Here is a 21,590-nt window from a genome sequence, read left to right on the forward strand (position 1 = left end):
GCGTCTCCTCAAGGAGCTGGAGTTGTCACACATGCCTGCAGGATTTTGCCCCAAGGACGTAACTGTGGAGGAGAAACAGTGTTAAAGCACCTCGGAGGAGAAAGGAACTGGTTCTGTAAATTCAAGGAAGGCTTCAAAGAGGAGGTGGCCTAGGAGATGAGCCTGCAGAGATTTTTGGGTCTGAGCTCCCCTTCAGCCTGCTCCCTTTCTAGTAAACGCACTGAGAATTCGGGGTGAGTCACCACTCCCCCATGCAGAGTGGGTTGTGGCCCTGAAAGACGCACGCCTTAGCCTCCCTCGCTCCGCTCCCGCCCCTGGAAGCCGTCGCCGCTGCCTGTGTGGGTGGACGGACTTCAACATCGCAAGGACGTGAAACCGTCTCTGGTTGCTGCACATGGGATACACATTCCATTGTACCCTTGTCTAGACTTGGGTAAAGTAGGTGCCCTGAAAATCCCATATAAATATTTTTTGGAAAGTTATGTCCCCATGAATCATTTGGCTTAATTAGACTGGTCATTTTGTATCCATTTTTTATGTGACCAAGAGAACCAATAGCTGACAAATCTCCTGGCCTGGAGAGAAACTGCTGGGGAAAAGCTAATACTGACCGGACACAGGCTCCAGCAAGCTACATGCTAATTTTTCTATTTCTGAATGATGCAGCCACCACTGCAGATTGAGAAGCATCTTAAAACCTTCTAGTTCATTAAGATCTTTCGAGATTTAATGTTTTTAAGCTCTCAGCATCATGTAAGCCGACTTTCATAATGGAAATTTGATAGAGGCAAGAGAAAGCCTGTGTATAGCTTCTCTGGATATTCTTGAAAGATCCGTTTTGTGAGTAGAATTAAAAAAAAAAAAAGTGTGGGTCTGTTTTCTTGCCTTCTAGAAGGATCCTTTAAAACCAGTCAGGACATGTATAAACTCTCAATCCTCTAGTGGCTTCTTAGACCAAAAAAAATCTCTGCAGCTCTTTCTGGGGTTTACCAGACCGGTGCAAGCTCTGCCCTCACTTCCCATCTGTCTTCCCCACACACGCAGTGGCCCAGCCACACTGGCCTTCCTGCCGATCCTTGAACTTACCACGCACGTTCCCGAAGGCAAGGGGTTTGTGCTGCTCTTTCTCGGTCAGAATCATTCTTGCTCAGATTTTTATGAGCCTTTTCTCATATCAGGCAGATTCCTGCTGAAATCTTCTCAAATGCTCCCTCCTCAGAGAGCCTTTTCCTGGCCACCCTATTTAAAGTAAAATTCCTATTGATCTCCATCCCTCACTCTGCCATGTCTCTTCATAACATCGGTCACTATCTGGCATTACTATATACGATCTTCTATTTTCATGCTTGTTCTCCTCTTTCTCTCAGACGCCGTCTCTGAGAGGCCTGGGGCTCTGTCTGTACCCTGGTGCTTGGTACATACGGGTCTTCTGTAGATACTTAGCGAGTGAAGGAAGGAAGGAAGGAACTTACATCTCCGTTGCCCGCAGAGAGAGAGAGGTTTAAAAAGACTTGAGCTTTGCGGTGGAATCCATGGTGGTCCAAGACGGAGGTAGTGGGAATGGTTATAGGAAATACACAGAACTTGACATCAGAAGATCTGAGGCCTTCTCGATGAAGCATGTGACTTTAAGTCGGTCTGAGTGTTGATCTCCTAACCAGTCTAACCAGATGTTAGACTAAAGTTGATAAGATCAAGGAAAAGTGGTAAGTTCCCATAAATCTTAAAATCTTAATATAATTACAGACATCTCTGTGCATCAGTATCAAATACTACAAAAGTAAAACCAGCTATTCAAATTAAAATGGACCATTTTCAGAGCTAGAAAAACTCTTAAACATCTAATGAACATACAGTCATTTTTGAAAGGAAAACTTAAATGTTATGAAAAACTTGTATTGGAAGGCCATTATAAAACAACAAACTGTAATATCTCCATAGGTGCACACACAAACACAATTATAAACATTGCTTTCTTGTCTCTTAAATTTCAGTCTTTATAAAATTAGCTAGGATTTTCATATTGGTTCCTTCTCTGAGGAATAAGTAGATAAGCTAATCTCAGCTGGTTACAAAATTTTAATTTCATAGTGTCCCCAGCCATCCCTTAGATAAAATCTTTATGAGTCATTCTGTATAGATAGAAGAAAATGAGTAAAATCCCACTTCAAATTAGGCTGTTTAAATTTCCTTTTTCTAATAAGGAAATCCTTGCTGTTACATGATAAATACTAAAAGGTATTACTGAAATGCTAAATTTCTAAGAGATTTATTTAAGGTAACACAAAGACTTTAAATATTCGTGTTTGAATAAATAAAGGAGGGCTGGATTTTATAGTTCATTGACATACTCTTTCAGATGAGGGCCCATTTTGATGTTAGCCTTATTTGTTGTGTTTTTACTCAATATTATTGCCATTTTATTGCGATAGTCCCGGTGCTTAATGAAACCGTTAACACGTGCACGTTGAGGCTTAGGTATAATTTGTGTGTGTTTACCCCGGAAAGGTGAGGGGGGTCCTATGAGAATTCCTGCATGTACTGGAGATGCAAAGTACCAGCCGAACAGCGTCCGCGGACAGAATCCCAATGTCTGTCTTGCGGCCGGATGTCAGGCGCGCACACGGCCGCCACCCAGTGAGCGGGTCTTCCTGTCGCCCCGGACTTCTTGCCCATTTCTACTCTGCACACGAGGCTGGTTCATTGAATAGAGTCTCAGAGAAGTGGAGGGACCTACTCTGCAGAGACGGGGGAGGGTAGCGCTGATTCAGTACCCCGGGAGAGTTCCTCATCCTGAGTCAGGGCCGAGCTCAGGTATCACCTCCTAATGACATCCTCCGCCGTGGTCTTCTCCCGCATGTTCCAGAAGGGTATGTTTTCTGGCCCCCTGCGTCGTCTTCCACTCCATCATGTGTCACTGGAAGCAGCATTAATCGCGGGTGTACGTATTCCCCGCACTCTGGCTTTCCTCCCAGGCAGCTCTGTCTCTAGAAGCCTAGCACAGAGCCCGGCCGGTGGGGGAGGCTGACGGTCTTTTCAGGACAAGTAAGTTCACGTGGGGGCTATTCACCACTGACTTGCCTGAGAAGGACTCCAAGTGTCCACCGTCTCTCAGGACTCCAAGTGTCCACGGTCTGGCCCAAGTTGAGAAGAGGTGATTCTGGCTTTCTCTTTGGAAAGCCAGAATGTCAAGGGTGCAGACATGGTGCATCGTGGTTTTTAAAGATGGATCCGACTTTTAAGAATCCCTTTTTCTCAACAATGGTCTCTTTCCCAGACTCTCAGATTTGCTCTTGATTTTCTCTTATGACGGAGCCTAAAGTGCACCAGGGTCGACCGTATCCCCTTTCTCTCCTCTCCCTGATGAGTGCCACCATTGATCAGAAAGTTGTCTGCTTGCTCTGAGCTTTACGCATGTTGTAACGGCCTATACCTGCTAGCCGTTCCTCTCGTCTTTTAGGGGTCATGGGCATAGAAGTGTGTACATGGAACTTGCTCCAGTATAACTAGATTTGTACCTGGTCCTGCAAAAGAATAAATGAGAGGGTCAGTGGTGTGTGTGTGTATGTGTGTGAAGGGGAGGGCGGAGGTGTAGACAGCAGGTAGGAGAAGTTAGAGGGAGACGTGGTGTGTGTGTGTATGTGTGTGAAGGGGAGGACGGAGGTGTAGACAGCAGGTAGGAGAAGTTAGAGGGAGACGTGGTGTGTGTGTGTATGTGTGTGAAGGGGAGGGCGGAGGTGTAGACAGCAGGTAGGAGAAGTTAGAGGGAGACGTAAAGAAGAACATGAGTTTATAGTCTCTGAAAATGTCTTTGACATCCTTTTCCAGGTTGACTTTGGATTTGCTAAGAAAATAGGATCTGGACAGAAGACATGGACATTCTGCGGAACTCCAGAGTATGTAGCTCCTGAAGTCATTCTCAACAAAGGACATGACTTCAGTGTGGATTTTTGGTCTCTGGGGATTCTAGTGTACGAGCTCCTAACGGGCAAGTAAGTCACCTTCAAGTTCACAGAAGTGCCAAAATAATTTACTGATGATAAAAAATATATATAATTTAAGGGTTTAACATTTTAGAATGTTTTTGATTACGTGTGATGCCTTTTCCCCTTTGTCTATTCTGCATACAACATGCTTGCTGGTTTGTAACATGGAGAAAACGTGGGAATGTACAGGAAGGATGGACAGAATTACCCTGGTTTGCCTAAAATGTTAGGGCCTGTTGCTATAGATGACCTGTTAACTGTGTGAAGGCTTGGTAATTCTGTTGTGAGAATTAGGAGAGGAATTGAGGCTGTTTTTATTTCCTCTGGTATATATTTTTGGTAATCGAGAAAATTGTAATCTTGTTTCAATTAAATCCATTAAACAATGAAACTAAATTTAGCCCTGTTCTTCCATCTTCCCAATAAATCATTAACCAGAAAAGCTAAGAAAAGGAACATTGCTGGATCTAAATTTTAATCTCCTTCTCAGCTGCTTTCCAGAGGTGCTAATGAGCCCAGACCAGACACGGCAGGAGGCTTAGCAGTCCAGATTAACTGTCGCTCCTGGAGGGATTAAAGGGCTGTATTAATGAATCCGGGACCCCAATATTCAACATGGGTGCACGCATACACACATGTGCTCAAGCATTTACACCCACACATGCACACACACATGCACAGGCCCTATGTGATCTTATCTCGGACGGTGAAGTGCTTTACACATTATAAAGCTCTCACATGCGTATTCTCTAGTTTCATTTTCACGAGTCTATGTGGAAGTTAAAGAGGAATTTTTATTATTTTATGACTTCAGTGTTATGGATTAGACAGTCAGGACAGAGAGCTACCTGCTTAAGATCAGGGATTTGATCCCGGATCCTCTAACTCTAAATATGACCCGCTTGCCACTGTATGTTTATGCCTTACCATGTGTGTTTTTAATAGAATGTGTGGACTCCCCCATGGGATACAGTTCAGTTTTCTCCTCCGTTTCTCATCAGCTGATTTGATCATCCTTACAAACCCTTATAAGCAGATATTCTCGGATTTTCAGAGGATTTGTACATGGACTGGCATACCAAATACTGTAACCAGCCCTTCGGTGGGCTTCAAGTCTCAACACATACTTAGAATTTCATAAAATCTTGAACTTTTATACTACAAATTTCTTTTCTTTTTTTATTTTTTTAGATTTTACTTATTTATTTGACAGAGGGAGAGATCACAAGTAGGCAGAGCGGCAGGCAGAGAGAGAGGGGGAAGCAGGCTCTCCACCGAGCAGAGAGCCCGATGCCCCCAGGATCCTGGGATCATGACCTGAGCTGAAGGCAGAGGCTTAACCCACTGAGCCACCCAGATGTCCCTACACTACAAATTTTTAATGTGAGATTTCGTGTGGCTATATTGGACCTCCTTGTCCACATGCATTGAGCAAACAGATATGAGAGAGCATTTTATATTATCTGTATTCATTTCCAAATAGTCATTGCTTAAGATTTTGAAGGAAAGAAGAGGAAATTTTCCAGAATGTCATTCAGAGAGAAAATTGCTTATAGTCTTGGGACACAAGGAGTTCTATTTCAAGAACTTGTTCCTTCATCCCTGCGAAATTTGTCAGCTGCATTTCTAAGAAATATATGGTGGTTCATGTAGGTTGCTAGGGAATATACAACTCAGTCTTTATCAGCTGGGATAGGTTTCTACAAGGAATAAGGAAATAAAGTGAGGGAATAGGGAGGAGGGATCCCCAATAACTTAGAGTTTGTTAAAGTGGCTTTGAACTGTCAAGACGTTCAGGAATTGTTTTTGTAAAGGTGTTCAGGGTAGGGCATGAGAAAAGTTGATTTTAAATGCCCTGAACTCTAGAGAGTCAGGAGGTATACGCAAATGAGAAAAAGAACTAAAACACAACACAACCTAAGTGTAAATATAGATGTATGGAAAATAGAGCAGTGTTTTTTGTTTCGTACCTCATTTTCTTATTTCCCCCCGTATCTTATTTTCTTTACACACAAGACAAGAGATTGTTGCAAAGTTGTTGTACCAACCTTATTTCAAGTTTATTCCTGGGTGGGAACTCAGTAGCGAAGCGTCTCATGCACGGCCAGGATATAGCCGAGTAGTTCATGAAAGTTATCTTCAATTTTCAAAAGTTAAGTGACACAATAGAATCAAGTGTTTTTAATAGCAGAATGTGTGGGTTAAAACGTTATCCAAATTCAGTGGCCGGCCCCCAGCGCTTTCTGACTCACCGCGGCCCGCTCCCCGGCAGTCCTCTCTTGGCCGCCTTCCAGGACCTTCCTTTCTCTCATTCTTTCCCACCTCATGGCTCCGCCTCTGTTTTCACGGCGGATCCTCCTTGTCCTCCTGACCTCTCCGCTCTGGGCCACGTCGGTCCTTGATCTCTTTTCCCTCTGCTCTGTCCGTGGCTGAAACCGTCAAGTCCATTGCCAGAAATCCCGTCTGATGACGCCCACAATCGTACCTGCAGCTGTCACGTCTTTCCTGGATGCCAGAGTCACACATCCAGCGTCCGCGTGGACATTTAACACCCAGCCCTACCTGGACACTTCAGAACCTGCTCCGTCCCTCAGGGCCCACTGCAGCCCACGCCGGCCTTCTTCTCTGGGAAAGCTGTAGCTCCGTTCCAGAAGTCGAAACCCTTCCATCTCGAGTCCTTTCTTCCTCCTACAGCCCCCTTCACCCCCCGACAAATCCTATCAGCTTTACCACCTCAACAGATCCAGGAGCCGGGCCCGTCCCGCGCCTTCCCGTCTAGCGTCCTCGCTCAGGCCACCGGGACTCCCTCCCCCGCTAGCACCGTCACGGGTGACTTGCGACACGTTTTAAAAAGCGCTTGCTCTGACGGCTGCCCACGCCATCACCGACTCAGAGCACATCCCGAGGCCCTTAGTGTCACCTCTAGCATCCCACGATCTGGCCCTCGTTGCTTCTACCCCTCCCCGCTTCCCTACTTCCCCCCAGCAGCCCAGACCTGCTCACTTTTTCCAGAACACCGGCGCCACCCCCGACTCAGGGCCTGGGTACTGGCTGGGAGCTGACTTCGCGGCTCATCCCCGCGTCTCTCCAAGGAGGTCACCGCCCAGTTGTCAGCTTTGACAGAGGCTTTTCCCTCCTCCGGCTTTGAGAAAACCACACCGCCCTCTGTCCCTCCGTCTGCTCCTTTACTTTTCTTCTTGGTGATGGTCACCAACTGACGGCTCGCTTGTATGTGTATGTGTGTCATTTGCTAGGTGATAGGACTTCAGTGCAACTATTTTCTAGTGTATATCCAAATTTTTTAATAGAACGACTACTGAGAACGGAGGAGGGAGGAAGGGAAAGAAAGGTAAGAAAGTCGCTTGAAAATGTGTCTGACACGTTGGTCCTAGTGTCCTGTTTTGGCTTTCCTCAGCCCTCCCTTTTCTGGGATTGACCAGATGATGACCTACAATTTGATTCTCAAAGGAATTGAAAAAATGGATTTTCCCAGAAAGATCACAAGAAGACCTGAGGATTTGATTCGGAGGCTTTGCAGGTGAGAATGAAAATTAAAACCCCTAGTTCTTGGGGAATGTGTGACGTCTTCTCATTTCTGTGTCCACACCATTTAAAATTTGGCATGCATTTACTTTTTGTACTTTTTATGCAACTAAATTCTGTTCAAAGAAAATCATTTCTTCATTAGGAGTTTTGAGTTTACTTCATGTTACAGAACCACAATACCTACTTACAGTTTAAAAGAGATCTACAGTTACCAGCTTCTCTTTGGGAATCATCTTTATGTGTATTAGGGCAAAAAGAACATTAGTTTAATAAAGGAGTAATTAATTTACAACCTTGTTATTTTGAGAGAAAACCAATGGTGGTATAAAGTGTCACTACTTACCTTCTGTCAGTCTTCATTTTAAAAAGCAGTACATCTCTGGCCTTATTTTAAATTACTCCTAATTTCTATTTACCCTTCAAAATAATATATTAGAGAATGGAAGACTTTTGGCATTTGTGTTTAAACTTTACTTTGTCACTGTTTCCTTTTTTTTTTTTTTCACATTTGAACTTTTTTTTTTAAGAAAGCATTAGCATTTAGTAAATTTAGAACATGAAACCTAGTTGTGGGTTGCCAGCAGAAATCTCTGCATGTTTCTAAGATTCCAGCTCAGATGTAAATGATTCCCTAAAGCTTTCTCTGTTTTGCTCAGCAGAGTTGATAAGATAACGTCCTTCTTCAAAGCTCATTTAAAACACCGGTGTGTGTGTGTGTGTGTGTGTGTGTGTGTACATACACTCACACACACTGGAGAGAGCAGTGTGATTTTCATTTCCCTATACTAGTCTCTAAGTCTATGAATATTGTTGAATAAATGAATATATAATGAAAAAATGTTAAATTTTAATTTAAAATTCACTGAAGCATAATTATTATGAATTGCCTGTCAAAAAATTTTTATTTTAGGCAAAATCCAACAGAAAGACTTGGAAATCTGAAGAATGGAATCAATGACATTAAGAAACACAGGTACGTAGCCCAGAAAAAAATAGAAATTTATAGAAAAACGTACTTGACACTTACCTTATAAATCACAAGGGCCCCTTTACAGCTATTCAGTTTTTCCTTTTTGGTGTTATTTTTAATTTGTTTTTACTAGGTGTGGTTACAATAATCAGTCTCAAGGTGATTTCTCTAATGCTGAAGATTCCATCAAGAACGGATGAAATTCTAAAACAAGTGACAAAATCACACCTCTAAGTTATAGCGACTTAGCTTTTTATATTTTGCTATTTTTATTTTTTATTTTTATGGGTATTTTTTAAGTAGGTTCCACACTGGGTGTGGAACTCAACTCAGGGCTCAGACTCACAGCCCTGAGATCAAGACCTGACTGAGATCAAGGGTTGGACGCTCAACCAACTGAGCCACCCAGGAACCCCATATTATGTTTTAAAATATCAACTTGGATTCTTTGAGGAATTAAGTTCTAATTTTGATGTTTTTTGGTCGTTAAAGTACAATATAAGTTGCCGTTGTCAATGCTAAAGAGAAATTAACTGTTAAATAGTATTCTGTTTCAGTTCTAGCTAATAATAAGTATTTATTTTAAGTGTAATATTCTTTTGACTAGCTTTCTCAATTTTGAAGCCTAGTGTTGTATTTTACGTTTGGGGTAAATTACATTGATTTCCACAAAGTCTCTCAAATGAAGTTGAGGTTTATACAATAATCTAGCATGCATCTTTGCAGTTCTGTGAGGTTCTAAAGCTGGCCTTTAGAGCCAGTGATAACTTCCGTGAATTGTCCTCTTTGATTTGGTTTAAAACATGGACTTCAAGCCTTTCAGATGTTCTTTTTTAATTAATTAACTATTTATTTATTTAGCACAGGGAGAGATGGATAGAGGAAAGACAGAAAGAGCACAAACAGGGGGAGGGATCAGCAGGCAGAGCAGGCTTCCCGGTGAGCAGAAGCCTTATGCGGGGCTGGATCCCGGGACCTTGAGATCATGACCTGAGCTGAGGCAGACACTTCATGGACTGAGCCACCCAGGTGCCCCTAAGCCTTTTAGAGTCTTAAAATGACTGATGCCCAGCTGAATCCAGCAGTCCTTTAATTTTGCTCAGGATATACAAAAGTGATCACTGACTGATAGTACTATTGGTAATAGAAAAACTAAATTGGAGAATTTCATCCTTGACAACCCGTGAACACGCTGAATTATTTATGTTCAGAAATGAAAACACCTTTCAGTATTTCACTCCTGTCTGGATATTTTCTACAGAAGAATCTGAGACACAGAACGTGTGGACATAAAGGGAGAGAAGCTTCTGAATAGAAACACTATTCATTTTGCTTCACATAGTGGTGCAGCTTCAAAAAAAAAAAAAAAAAAAATCCCCAGGCTGCCAGCCCTGCTCTATCTATTCATGAACTTCCTTGAAATAAAGCCATGAATTCAACATTGTAAATTCATATTGGGCTTTGCCTGAGGGTGTGTTAGGAGAGAGGGACGATAGAGACAGACGCATCTGCGTTTTGTAGGCATCGAAATGCTTGGAGTATTTCTGTTTGCCTTAGTGTGAAGCTCATTATTTGTCTTAGATTCCAATTTATCTCTCTTTTTCCATGTTGTTACCACAATTTCTTTTCTTCTTATAAAAATGACACATAAACACACTATTCACAATGATACTGAGCAAACAAGTGTCCCGTCTGCTAAAGTCCTTCTCCGATGCGTTTTCCTCCTCTTGCTCATTAAGGAAGCAGCTGCACATTTTGCTCTGGGGTGGTTGGATTAACACTCTCTGGTTTTATCTTTTCTTTCTTGTTTACCTGAGGCTCATTTAAATGTAGCTGTCAAATTGTGATTGGGTGCACTGTGAATTGATGCTAAAGGATTTTCTCACCTCAGCATGGTAATGAAGAATTTTGAATTTCCTTCCCTGCAGGGATTAATTTGCCCACTCTTCTTTTTTTCTCTCCATTTTATTTTTTTTTTCCCTCAGTGTTCCAGAATTAATTGTTTATGCACCACACCCAATGCTCCATGCAATCCATGCCTCCTTGATACCCACCGCCAGGCTCATCCAACTCCCCACCCCCCTCAAAACCCTCATTTTGTTTCTCAGAGTCCACAGTCTCTCATAGTTTGTTTCCCCCTCCAGTTTCCCACAACCCACTTCTCCTCTCCATCTCCTCATGTCCTCCATGCTATTTGTTATGCTCCACAAATAAGTGAAACCATATGATAATTGAGAGATCTGCTTGACTTATTTCACTCAGCATAATCTCTTCCAGTCCCGTCCATGTTGCTACAAAAGTTGGGGATTCATCCTTTCTGATGGAGGCACAATACTCCATAGTGTATATGGACCACATCTTCCTTATCCATTCATCCTTTGAAGGGCATCTTGGTTCTTTCCACAGTTTGGCGACCGTGGCCATTGCTGCTATAAACATTGGGGTACAGATGGCCCTTCTTTTCACGACATCTGTATCTTTGGGGTAAATGCCCAGCAGTGCAATTGCAGGGTCATAGGGAAGTTCCATTTTTAATTTCTTGAGGAATCTCCACACTGTTCTCCAAAGTGTCTGCACCAACTTGCATTCCCACCAACAGTGTAAGAGGGTTCCCCTTTCTCCACATCCTCTCCAACACACGTTGTTTCCTGTCTTGCTAATTTTGGCCATTCTAACTGGTGTAAGGTGATATCTCAATGTGGTTTTAATTTGAATCTCCCTGATGTCTAGTGATGAAAATTTTTTCATGTGTCTGATAGCCATTTGTATGTCTTCATTGGAGAAGTGTCTGTTCGTGTCTTCTGCCCATTTTTTGATGTGATTATCAGTTTAATCACTGATGTGATTATCAGTGGGTGTTGAGTTTGAGGAGTTCTTTATAGATCTTGGATATCAGCCCTTTGGCTGTTGTGTCATTTGCAACACTACAACCTACTCTGTGGGTTGCCTCTCTGTTTCGTTGACTGTTTCCTTAGCTGTGCAGAGGCTTTTGATCTTGATGAAGTCCCAAAAGTTCATTTTCGCTTTTGTTTCTTCTGCCTTTGGAGACATATCTTGAAAGAAGTTGCTGTGGCTGATGTCAAAGAGGTTACTGCCCATGTTGCCCACTCTTCTTAACAGTGAGGGAAGATTCAGAGTGCAGTACATGGGGTAGAGTTCAAAAGTAGAATGGACCAAATTTACACAGTGCTTTTCAGCAAGCTCAGGGAGCTCAGACATTATTTCATCTGATTTTCCTAGTGTTTCTTAAGATATAAAGCTGAGGTGGGGGAGTGGGGGTGTGTGGGCAGGGAGGGACCCGAAAAATAGATTTCTCCCTGTCTTTAAGTAGGAGTTCTCTAAAACCTTCCGTAAGTCTTCAAGGCTTATAGCTTCTCTGCTCTGTATACTGGTGGAAGTAAAAAGAAAATCTTTCTGAAATTTGCCATCAGATTTTCCCACTCTTCTCTAAAGTAAAATGTATGCTTTTTTTCTCAGAGAACAATTCATTTTAACTTTGTATTTAAAAACAATGCAATTTAACATGGCATATTGTTATGTTTGTACATTCTGAGTTAAATCATTTTAACTAAACGTAATCAGACAGAGCTCCCTCCTCCCCTGTTTTTCAGCTGATGGATAAACTAGGAACCAGTCATGTATCCCAACACCTATCTGAACAGAGGGATAATATATTTGTAGGGTGCAATTAAATCTTTCCTGCTAGATAGAGGAATAATTTGTTTCAAGTGCTTTAATGTTACCTTCAATATTTCTAGCTGCTGCATTTTCTTTCTTTTTTAAAAGATTTTATTTATTTATTTGACACAGAGAGAGAGAGATCACAAGTAGGTGGAGAGGCAGGCGAGAGGGAGGGGGAAGCAGGCTACCCGAGGAACAGAGAGCCCGATGCGGGGCTCGATACCAAGACCCTGAGATCATGACCTGAGTCAAAGGCGGAGGTTTAACCCACTTGAGCCACCTAGGCACCCTAAAATTACCTTCAAGAATAGCTTCTACCAGTCTTCTAAAAATGAAAAAGCAATTTATGTGCCATTGCTGCTAATATTTCTTTGGTGAATATTTTTTACACAGGAAAGCACGCTGGCACTTGTGTTACTTAAAATGTGGTTAGTGTCAAAAGGCCAAGTGTTAAGTGAATGGCCACTCATGTTAAGTAAATATTGCCATAAGTCAAATTGTAACAAGTACTCAGCAAGAAATGTATAAGCTCTTTGATTCAGTAGGGTAACAGTAATGATTTTTATTAATATTTATGGAGTTGCTTCTGGGCAGAGAGCACTGTAAAATATGTCAAAAGAAATTGCGGCAGTATTTGGCGACAAAAGAAAAGAATCCACATGACTGCGCACCTAGAAATCCCTAAAAATGAAGGTTCAGTCTATGCAGAGAAGCCGACGGGTGCATCAAGGAGAGCAGCCTGTGGTTTTGTAGCGAGCACAGGGGACGCCTTACAGCTAGAGCTGCTGTCGGACTTTCTGTCTTTGATCAGTGTTTCAGCAGCTCCTCCCAAAATGGCACCTTGGGTTAAGAATGGCGTCTGAAACGGAATGTACTAGAGCCTTCCCTCTGTTTATAGCACTTTTTCTCTTGCTAAGCTTGGACCTGGAACGGGGAATCAGTCAAGGACTGAACAGAAACCAACTCCAGGGGTGAGAAGAGATTAGAAAAGATGGAAGGGCAGCATTTTCAGCATGGCTGACAGACAGGAGTGGGAGGGTCGCCCACATTGCCCGGCGCTCGGCCTCACACCTCTGCCGCTACCCTGCCCCTCAGGGCACCCTGGGGTCATGCTCCACATCGCAGCCAGAATCATCTTTTGGAAATGTGCTTAGATGCCACCATTTCCTTAGAACTTTCTAATGGCTTCCCATTAAGTGTAAAATCCTAATTCCGTACTGTGTTCTACAAGGACTGCATGGACTGGCCTCTGGCAGGTTCTCAGATACCTTATTATTATTTTTTTTTTCTAGTTTCCACTCCATTCCCCACACTTCAGCTCATTTCTATCCCTTCCTTCCATTTGTAAGGCCCCAGGATAAAGAATATGTGAGATATACTATACCTGTGTCTAGCCTTAAGGGTGATGTATCTCACAATCTTCACATGGCGTCCCTCTGTCTTCATTCTGGCCACTCTCCACCCGTCCCATCCCGGTCATCAGCCACCACTTTACTCTCGCGTGTCTTTCTCGTCCTCACTAGTGTCTGAAATTAACTTTGTTCACTAGTTTTTGTTGTTTGTTCGTCATCTCCTGCCAAAATAAGAATATCTTAAAAGTAGGATTTTGTTCTTTCCAGTGCCTGGGACCGAACTGACTTTCTGTAAATTTTGTTAGCTGGCAGACTTGACCTCAGTGTCCCCGTAGAAAATATCAGTGCGTACTATTCCGTGTTCCTTATAAGATCCTGAGAGACAGAATACATTTTTTATGTCCACTTCTGCTATTAGATTTCCAGCCCACCAGGCTTGACGTGTGTCTGAAAGACCAGATCATTTCTTTTAGATTAATGATGTGGAAGCAAATAAATGAAGGGAACTTCATCTGACTATCATCTTAGCCTCCTTACAGATTATTGTAAGACACCTTTTTACCTTGGAGCTTTTTGCGTATGGATCACCAGGAACATCACCGTTAAGGCAGTGTGATGTTCTAGGAGGTGATAGTAAGAGGTTCTCCTGCAGGGTCATTCAGGTATTCAGCAGACATTTATTGAGCCTGCTCTGATGACGAGTCCTGCTCACATGTGAGGGACACAGAAGGAAAGGAAACAGACGAAGATCCTTGCCCTCATGGAGCTAACATTCTAGTGGGGAAGACAGAATCAACAGGATAACGAAGTACAGAACACGGCAGACACATCCGAGAGCCGTAAGAGCTAAAGAGAAAGCTAGAGCAGGGAAGGGGTTAGGAAGTAGGGGGGAGGGTGAAATAGTACTCTGGATGGTCAAAGAAGGTCTCACTAAGAAAATGACATGTGAGAAAAGACCTGAAGGTTTGGGGGAGCAAACCCGGTGACAATCTGGGGAAAGAGCCATCTAACTTTGAGTGCAAGTTATGAATGTGAGAGCACCTCTAGCTCGTCGGAGGAATGGTGAGGAGGGAGGGAGGAAAGAAAGTGGGACAGTGGTGAGCTGGGGAGCCGTGGTGGCGGAAAGGGTGATGTACAAGGCCTTAGGGTTTCTAGTAAAGGCTTTGCCTTTCATACTGAGCAAAAGGCACTGGGGGGGGGGTTTGAACAAAGGCTTGATGTGACCTGACTTGTGTTTTAAATGTTCACACTTGCTGCTCGGTTCTTTCTCATGGACAAAAGCAGGAGGACGCCTTAGGAGGTTATTACAGTAATGCAAGGGAGGAATAGTAGTGGCTTGGCCCATGCTGGTAGAGTGAAGGTGATGAGAATGTTTTAGATCCTGAATTCAGATTGTGCAGGGAGCATTGACAAGATTTGAATATGGACTGAGTTAGGGAGTGAGAGAAAGATAACTTCAAGGTCCTTGGTTTGAGCAACGGAAGGGTCAAGGCCAGTGCCTTGGGCCTCCAGTGTGGGCCAGATATGTGCTAGATGCAGGATAGACACCCACTTGGGAGATGAGGAATAACAGCTGTAGCTATTAGCTTGGGAAGCAATGGGGAGGTCTTTACTGGAAATAGAAATAGTAACCAGTAGATATATAAATGCTGTCTAAAGTCACGAGACTGGTTGAGATGACCCAGGAGTGAGAATAGTTGAGAAGAGAAGATCCAAGGACTGAGCCTTGGAGCACACCAGCTTCCTGTGGAAAAGGCAGTGGGAAATAGAGGGAAAGCACCCAAGAAGGCAGAATTGGCTTCAGTCTGGAAGCCAACTGAGAAAAGTGTTTCAGGAAGTGTGAATAATGAACCGTGGCCGATGCTCCTAGGTGAAGTAAGACAAAAACTGAGAATTGAGGCACTTCTCGGGAGTGGAGAGTGGATGTTGACTGTAGTGTGGTCAGAGGAACGGGTAAGCAGAGTGACTGGATGACCTCCAAGGAGTTTTTCTCCCGTGGGAGGAGAGGCACAAAGTGAAAGCTGGATGGGAGCTCAGGTCAAGGGAGGTTATTTTATGGTTGGAAGAAATAAAATGTCTTCATACTGAAGGGGAGGATCTAGCGGGTAGACACTGGGGAGTCAAGAGAGAGGAGAATGGCAGGAGCACGCCCTTGAGCAGAGGAGTCCACAGGATCCAGTACGTAGAGCTGAGCCGACCTTCCCTAGAAGCAGAGACTTCTTTGCTCCCGGAGAAGGGAACACACGGATGTGGACGGGCAGGCGGATAGACTGGTAGAGGATTGTGCAAGCTCCGTTTTCTCAGTGAAATAAGTCAGGTCTTCATTTGGGAGTGAGGATGGGGGTAGTTTCTGGAAGTCTGAGGAGAGAGGACAAAGTATGAATATGAGTCTAAGGGAGAGTGTCAGTGAGTGGGACAACGGGGGATCTAGACCTAGTGCTGGGCAGCATGGACTACCCCCTCGAGGTTAGGGGGCATGGATTTAACGTGAGAGCAGACTACTGGCGCAGTTCTGCATTTTCCCTCTCCGCCTCCCTCCCCCACCGTTTGCACCTGCAGTGTTGAGGTCCGGGAGAGGCCACAAAACGGACTAACCAAGAAGTTGACTCAGTAGCGTTTATCAGGCAAGTAATATTCTTCTGAACTGTTTTTACTTCTCAGGTGGTTGAATGGTTTTAATTGGGAGGGCCTGAAAGCACGGAACCTTCCATCACCTTTGCAGAGAGAGGTATGGTATCCGCTATATTACTTTTTTAACTTTTTCTCCTTTTTATTTTCATAAACAGAATAGGGGTGTGTTTTTATGTACAACATTTTAGATTTTTAATTTTTTTTAATTAAGTGAAACTATCATAGCAATTGTGATTATAGGGACTAAACAGTATCTCTTATTTGACGGAGATCAGTTCAGTTCTCAGGAACCAATTACAGGAAAATCTGTCTGTAGGCAGTCCGTGCCGTTCAGGTTCACGGAGGGCTCTAGAAATAAAATATGAATCGTGCTGTGATTTGAAATTTTCTAGTTAGCCACAGGTGAATTGAAAGGTGAAATTAATTTTAATTATTACAGTATATCGAAAAGTTGTCATTTTGTTATACAACCAACATAAAATGTTAATGAGATGTCACATTCATTTTTCTGTACTGTTTTCGAAATCCCAGGTGCATTTTATAGCAGTCTCAATTTGGGGTGGCCACTTTCGGGGTGCTCACCCCCTGTTGCTGGTTGGACAGCTTGAGAGAAAACAGAACATCTGCTAACTTGGGGTGGCGGGGCGACAAATGACTCAGCGGTGATCTCAGTCAGCACCCTACAGACTCTTAAAGGAATTTTAAAACCATTTTTTAGATTGACATCTCAATTTTTCATCATATGTTTTAATTGTGGTGAAGGATGTGATTTCTAGTACATTGTAAATATTTGTATTTTATTTTTTATTTATTTATTTTTAAAAAGATTTTATTTATTTATTTGACAGACAGAGATCACAAGTAGGCAGAGAGACAGACAGAGAGAGGAGGAAGCAGGCTTCCTGCTGAGCAGAGAGCCCGATGCGGGACTCGATCCCAGGACCCTGAGATCATGACCTGAGCCGAAGGCAGAGGCTTAACCCACTGAGCCACCCAGGGGCCTCGAATATTGACATTTTAAAGTAAAACGTTACTCCTTTCAATATATTTAATGTAATCTAAACACTGGTGAGATCAGATGCCCATTAGCCATTTAAAATCTACAGAGAGTAAAATTACATAATTCCTTTTTCTCTCTGAATTTATATTTTTGTATTTCCATCCCATTTTCCCAAAAGAGTTTCATCTTACATAAAAATATTTTTATGGATGCTAGTATTTGATTATTCTTTAAATGGGTTTCAATTATAGTTTTCTAAATTTTAAAATTCCTCTGACAACAGGAATTTCTGTGATAACACACATATTTCTTCTGGATTCAGTTGTAATTACATTTTTATAACATGGAATATCAAATGACAGAAATACCGTGCAAAGTTTGAAAGCAAGTATTTAACAAATATTTCTTGAGAAGAAATTACTTATGTACCAGGAGAGAAATGTTACTTATTAAAAAAATGGGATCAGGTTCCATGTCAATTTTATTCCTTTTTAAAATTATATGGCCATTTAGTGCTGAAAGTTATGTTCACATAAATAACTGGGAGTGGAGGGTTTTATAAAAGCAATGCCAGGGGCACCCGGGTGGCTCAGTGGGTTAAAGCCTCTGCCTTCAGCTCACGTCATGATCCCAGGGTCCTGGGATCGAGTCCCACGTCGGATTCTCTGCTCAGGGGGGAGCCTGCTTCCCTTCCTCTCTCTCTGCCTGCCTCTCTGCCTACTTGTGATCTCTGTCAAATAAATAAATAAAATCTTAAAAAAAAAAAAAGCAATACCACTTTGAATGCCTTCTGAGTGAGCTCCCACTCTCCGAAAAAAAGCATTTCTCATAAGCAGTATTTTCACTGATCTATCAGATGAAAATTCAATCAGGTACTTTTAAAATTTATTTGAAAGCAAAGAATTGAAAACCACCTGATTTGCAAAATAGTTTAATTCCAAATCATTTCATTCTTTGAACAGGGTCAATAATATTTTGAACTGACCCTTTGGCATCCTGGAAAATTTATGTGAGTCAATAAACCATATAGAAATTCAAGGTCAGTGAGAAACTTTTATAAAGTAGAAAAAGGATTTAAAAGTGTCAGATTCCAATTTTTTTCAAAGATTTTACTTATCTGAGAAAGAGAGAGCACAAGCATGCACAGGAGCAGAAGGAGAGGGAGAAGCAGGCTCCCTGCTGAGCAGGGAGCCCGATGTGGGGCTCGGTCCCAGGACCCTGAGATATCACCTGAGCTGAAGGCAGATGCTTAACTGACTGACCCACCCAGGTGCTCTAATTTTTTTTTTAATTTTATTTATTTATTTATATTTTAAATAAACACATAATGTATTATTAGCCCCAGGGGTACAGGTCTGTGAATTGCCAGGTTTACACACTTCACAGCAGTCACCATAGCACATACCCTCCCCAATGTCCATAACCCCAGCCCCCTTCTCCCAACCCCCCTCCCCCCAGCAACCCTCAGTTTGTTTTGTGAGATTAAGAGTCACTTATGGTTTGTCTCTCTCCCAATCAAAAAATACTTGCTTTTAAAGTGTTTTTCAATCTGGAAAAAAAATCCACAAAAACTAGATACCATTTCTGTCTCCTTTTCTTTTGGATTTACCTCCTCAAGCCAGGTAACTTCTGTGGAATGTAATGCAGTGACTGGATCCGTGTGGTCTAAAGAGGGGACCTTGGAGGCTGAGACTGTGACTCAAAATGATAGTTGGTCGTCTCGTCTCCTTACCTGTGACTTTCCAGTGGTTACCGTATAAAAACAGGGTTTAGATATAAAAATCATGACCCGTATATAATAACATTATCCTCACCTTTGGCTTAATTCCTCCTCTGTTAGCTCAGTGGACCCACAGACCACAGCTACTTTGACAAGTATCCCCCTGAAAAAGGAGTGCCTCCGGATGAGCTGTCAGGCTGGGATAAAGACTTTTGACAGAAGAAAAGATGATTATTGTCTCTACATCCAGAAGAGGACTCTAAGGACCAATAATCCAGCAGTGATCGCTTCTCTCTTTGGAGTGTTATGATGTCTCTGGGGAGACCATTAGGGAAGAGAATTCCCTGCCCCTGAGTGGGGGGCAGTGTGGATATGAAGGTGGTTCTGAGCTATAATGTCTCATTTAGATGCTCTGAATTAATCATGTATTCTATTATTTGCTCTTCTCAAATGTTGGAGGCCATTCTCTTCCCCTCTCAACAGTCAGAACCATTTTTGTTGACAGGGCATCATTTTCTCTGTGTTCTATTGCTCCATCCCAATCACACTTGTCTCCTTTGAGTCCTAATAAGGTTTAAAAAGTGTCTTGCCTTTGAGCAACTAAGTCCTGCAAATGGAAGGAAGAACAAGGGTGAACTTTGGAAGACTTCTCCTGCTCTCAACAATTCCATGTAAGCATTGTGGCATCTTAAAGACGTGGTCTGCAGAAACTTGCGTAGTCGATATAAGCTCTTGATTTCCCCCTGCATTCAACCTAGAAACATATTAACATGCATCTAATACTAGTCTGGGGAAAGGTCAGTTTAAGTATTAGTCAATGGTGCCACTTCCGAGAATAAATGAGTTATCTCACCCAGCCAGTAATCATAGTCCAATGGGGAACTTGGAAAAAATAAAGCAAAAAAAAATTTTTTTTTGTTTTCCTGTGACCAGCTGTGATACATCAGAGACTTTCTCAAAGCCTTGCTAAAGGTAGTTATAATGTGGGGTCAAGTGATGGGCCTTTGGTAGACTTTTGTCTTATATATTAAGTAGTTTCACAATCAAAGTAGAAAACACGCAGGCACAAAATTGTGAAGGCTTCTCTTTCCCATTAAATATGGATAGAATAACTTCTCATAGGTAAGGTTGCTGACTCTTCAAAACTGAGATATTTTGGCCAGTTCTGTGTTTGTTGCCATTAATAAATCAAGAATACAGAATAACCACAGTTAATTTTTAATGAAAATTTCATTGGCTCATGTTGATGCCCTGTAATCACTGTTGCATCAATAACTCTTTTTAAAGAGATTTGAGTCACAAATGTGTTTATAATTTTAGATTTGTAAGGTAGGCAAGCCTCGGGGAAGTGATGGGACTTCGGTAAAAGGGACATCCAGCACATGCCCTCCTGTCTCCTCACAATCTTCCAGATGATGAATAGACTAGTTTCAATGACACTGGATACCAGCGCCGAAGAACTTCACTAGAGAATGTTGTCAGGCATCGACCGTGAACCCACCAAATGGATGGGAAGTAGACTTTCTCTGTATCTTTTTGATCTGGCAGAGTAAAAATAACATCAAAGTTCCTGCATTATTCAAGCTTCTGGTTATATTTTCACATACGAATGTTCTATGGGAAAAGCAACTTCTACCCACTCTCCACCCATATTTTCAGCATTCCAAAACAGTCAGCTGTATGCTTCCTGAAGAGTCAAAGCAGTTAAGTGAGGCCCAACCCAAGAGGGTACATCCTTAACAAATTGAATTTCCACATTTAGAGAATCCTTTTGCTGAACCAAAGAATTTTTGTTTTCTGGAGTAGTATTTTTAAAAGATTACGTACTGTACATAGATGAACCATTTTTAATAGGATCAACATAACCTGCTTAATGAATTTCTAAGATTTTTAAAGATTTTTATTTGCATTTGGTTTGTAAGCATTGTATGTTTTTCCATGTATATATTTTTAAATTACCCACCTATAAATGTAGAAAATTTATGCATTGGATGGATATTAGAACTCTATAGTTATAACAGCAATGATATTCTCAGAGGAGATCAAGAATTGTAATTCAAAAAAGACTTACAGATATACAAATAAAAACCAACCTAGAGTACTACAGTTTTATTTTGCCTGTGATTGGCCATATCAGTATGTCATCTCCACATGTGATTTTATTTTGTTTCCTTTAGAGTACTTCATAAAGATGAAGAATTGAGAGATTGAACCATCCTGTAATTCCAGTTCCACTCTTTCTTAGCTGAGTGAGCTTGGGAAACTGAGTTCACGACTATAACTAGCTTTCTCACCTGCAGAAGACGATGTAGTAAAATAGCACCCGCTTTAGAGGTCTGTTTCAGGGATTCAGAGAGATACCTGGTCCTTTGTGGACATCTGTGAGATAATCAGTGCTGCAAAGGGGGGAGCTACTGTAACTGTCTCTATTAGAATTAAAGGGGACTTAACCGTTTAGCCCTGAGACAATGTGTGGTTGATATCTATATGTATAGTTATTCCAATTAAATCCAGTATTTATCTTTTTCTTTTAAATCATGAAGATTAAACTTTAGTATGTATGATGAAGGGTTAATACTTACCAAAATGAAGTGCTTTATTAAGAGCTCACCTACTTTTCTAAATTCTATTTTTTTTATGAAATAAGGATATATATATGTAAATATATTCTTCAAAAATACAGGATCTATCATATTCCTAATCC

The 21,590-nt window shown here is 42.0% G+C and overlaps 1 protein-coding gene across 4 annotated transcripts in view; it reads left to right on the forward strand.

The window, feature by feature from the left end:
- The window catches only part of PRKG2 (protein kinase cGMP-dependent 2), an 86,914-nt gene extending 65,922 nt beyond the window's left edge, over positions 1-20,992 (forward strand). For all 4 annotated transcript variants that reach the window (XM_044224759.1, XM_044224760.1, XM_044224761.1 and 1 more), the window contains 5 exons: positions 3,829-3,992; positions 7,402-7,524; positions 8,443-8,505; positions 16,197-16,263; positions 19,007-20,992. In XM_044224759.1, coding sequence (XP_044080694.1) covers positions 3,829-3,992; positions 7,402-7,524; positions 8,443-8,505; positions 16,197-16,263; positions 19,007-19,102 — 513 coding nt within the window. In that variant the 3' untranslated portion in view covers positions 19,103-20,992. The remainder of the gene's footprint in view (positions 1-3,828; positions 3,993-7,401; positions 7,525-8,442; positions 8,506-16,196; positions 16,264-19,006) is intronic.
- Positions 20,993-21,590: the final 598 nt, after the last annotated feature.

This window comes from Neovison vison, chromosome 11 (assembly GCF_020171115.1).
Source record: "Neovison vison isolate M4711 chromosome 11, ASM_NN_V1, whole genome shotgun sequence".
NCBI classification, from domain to species: domain Eukaryota; kingdom Metazoa; phylum Chordata; class Mammalia; order Carnivora; family Mustelidae; genus Neogale; species Neogale vison.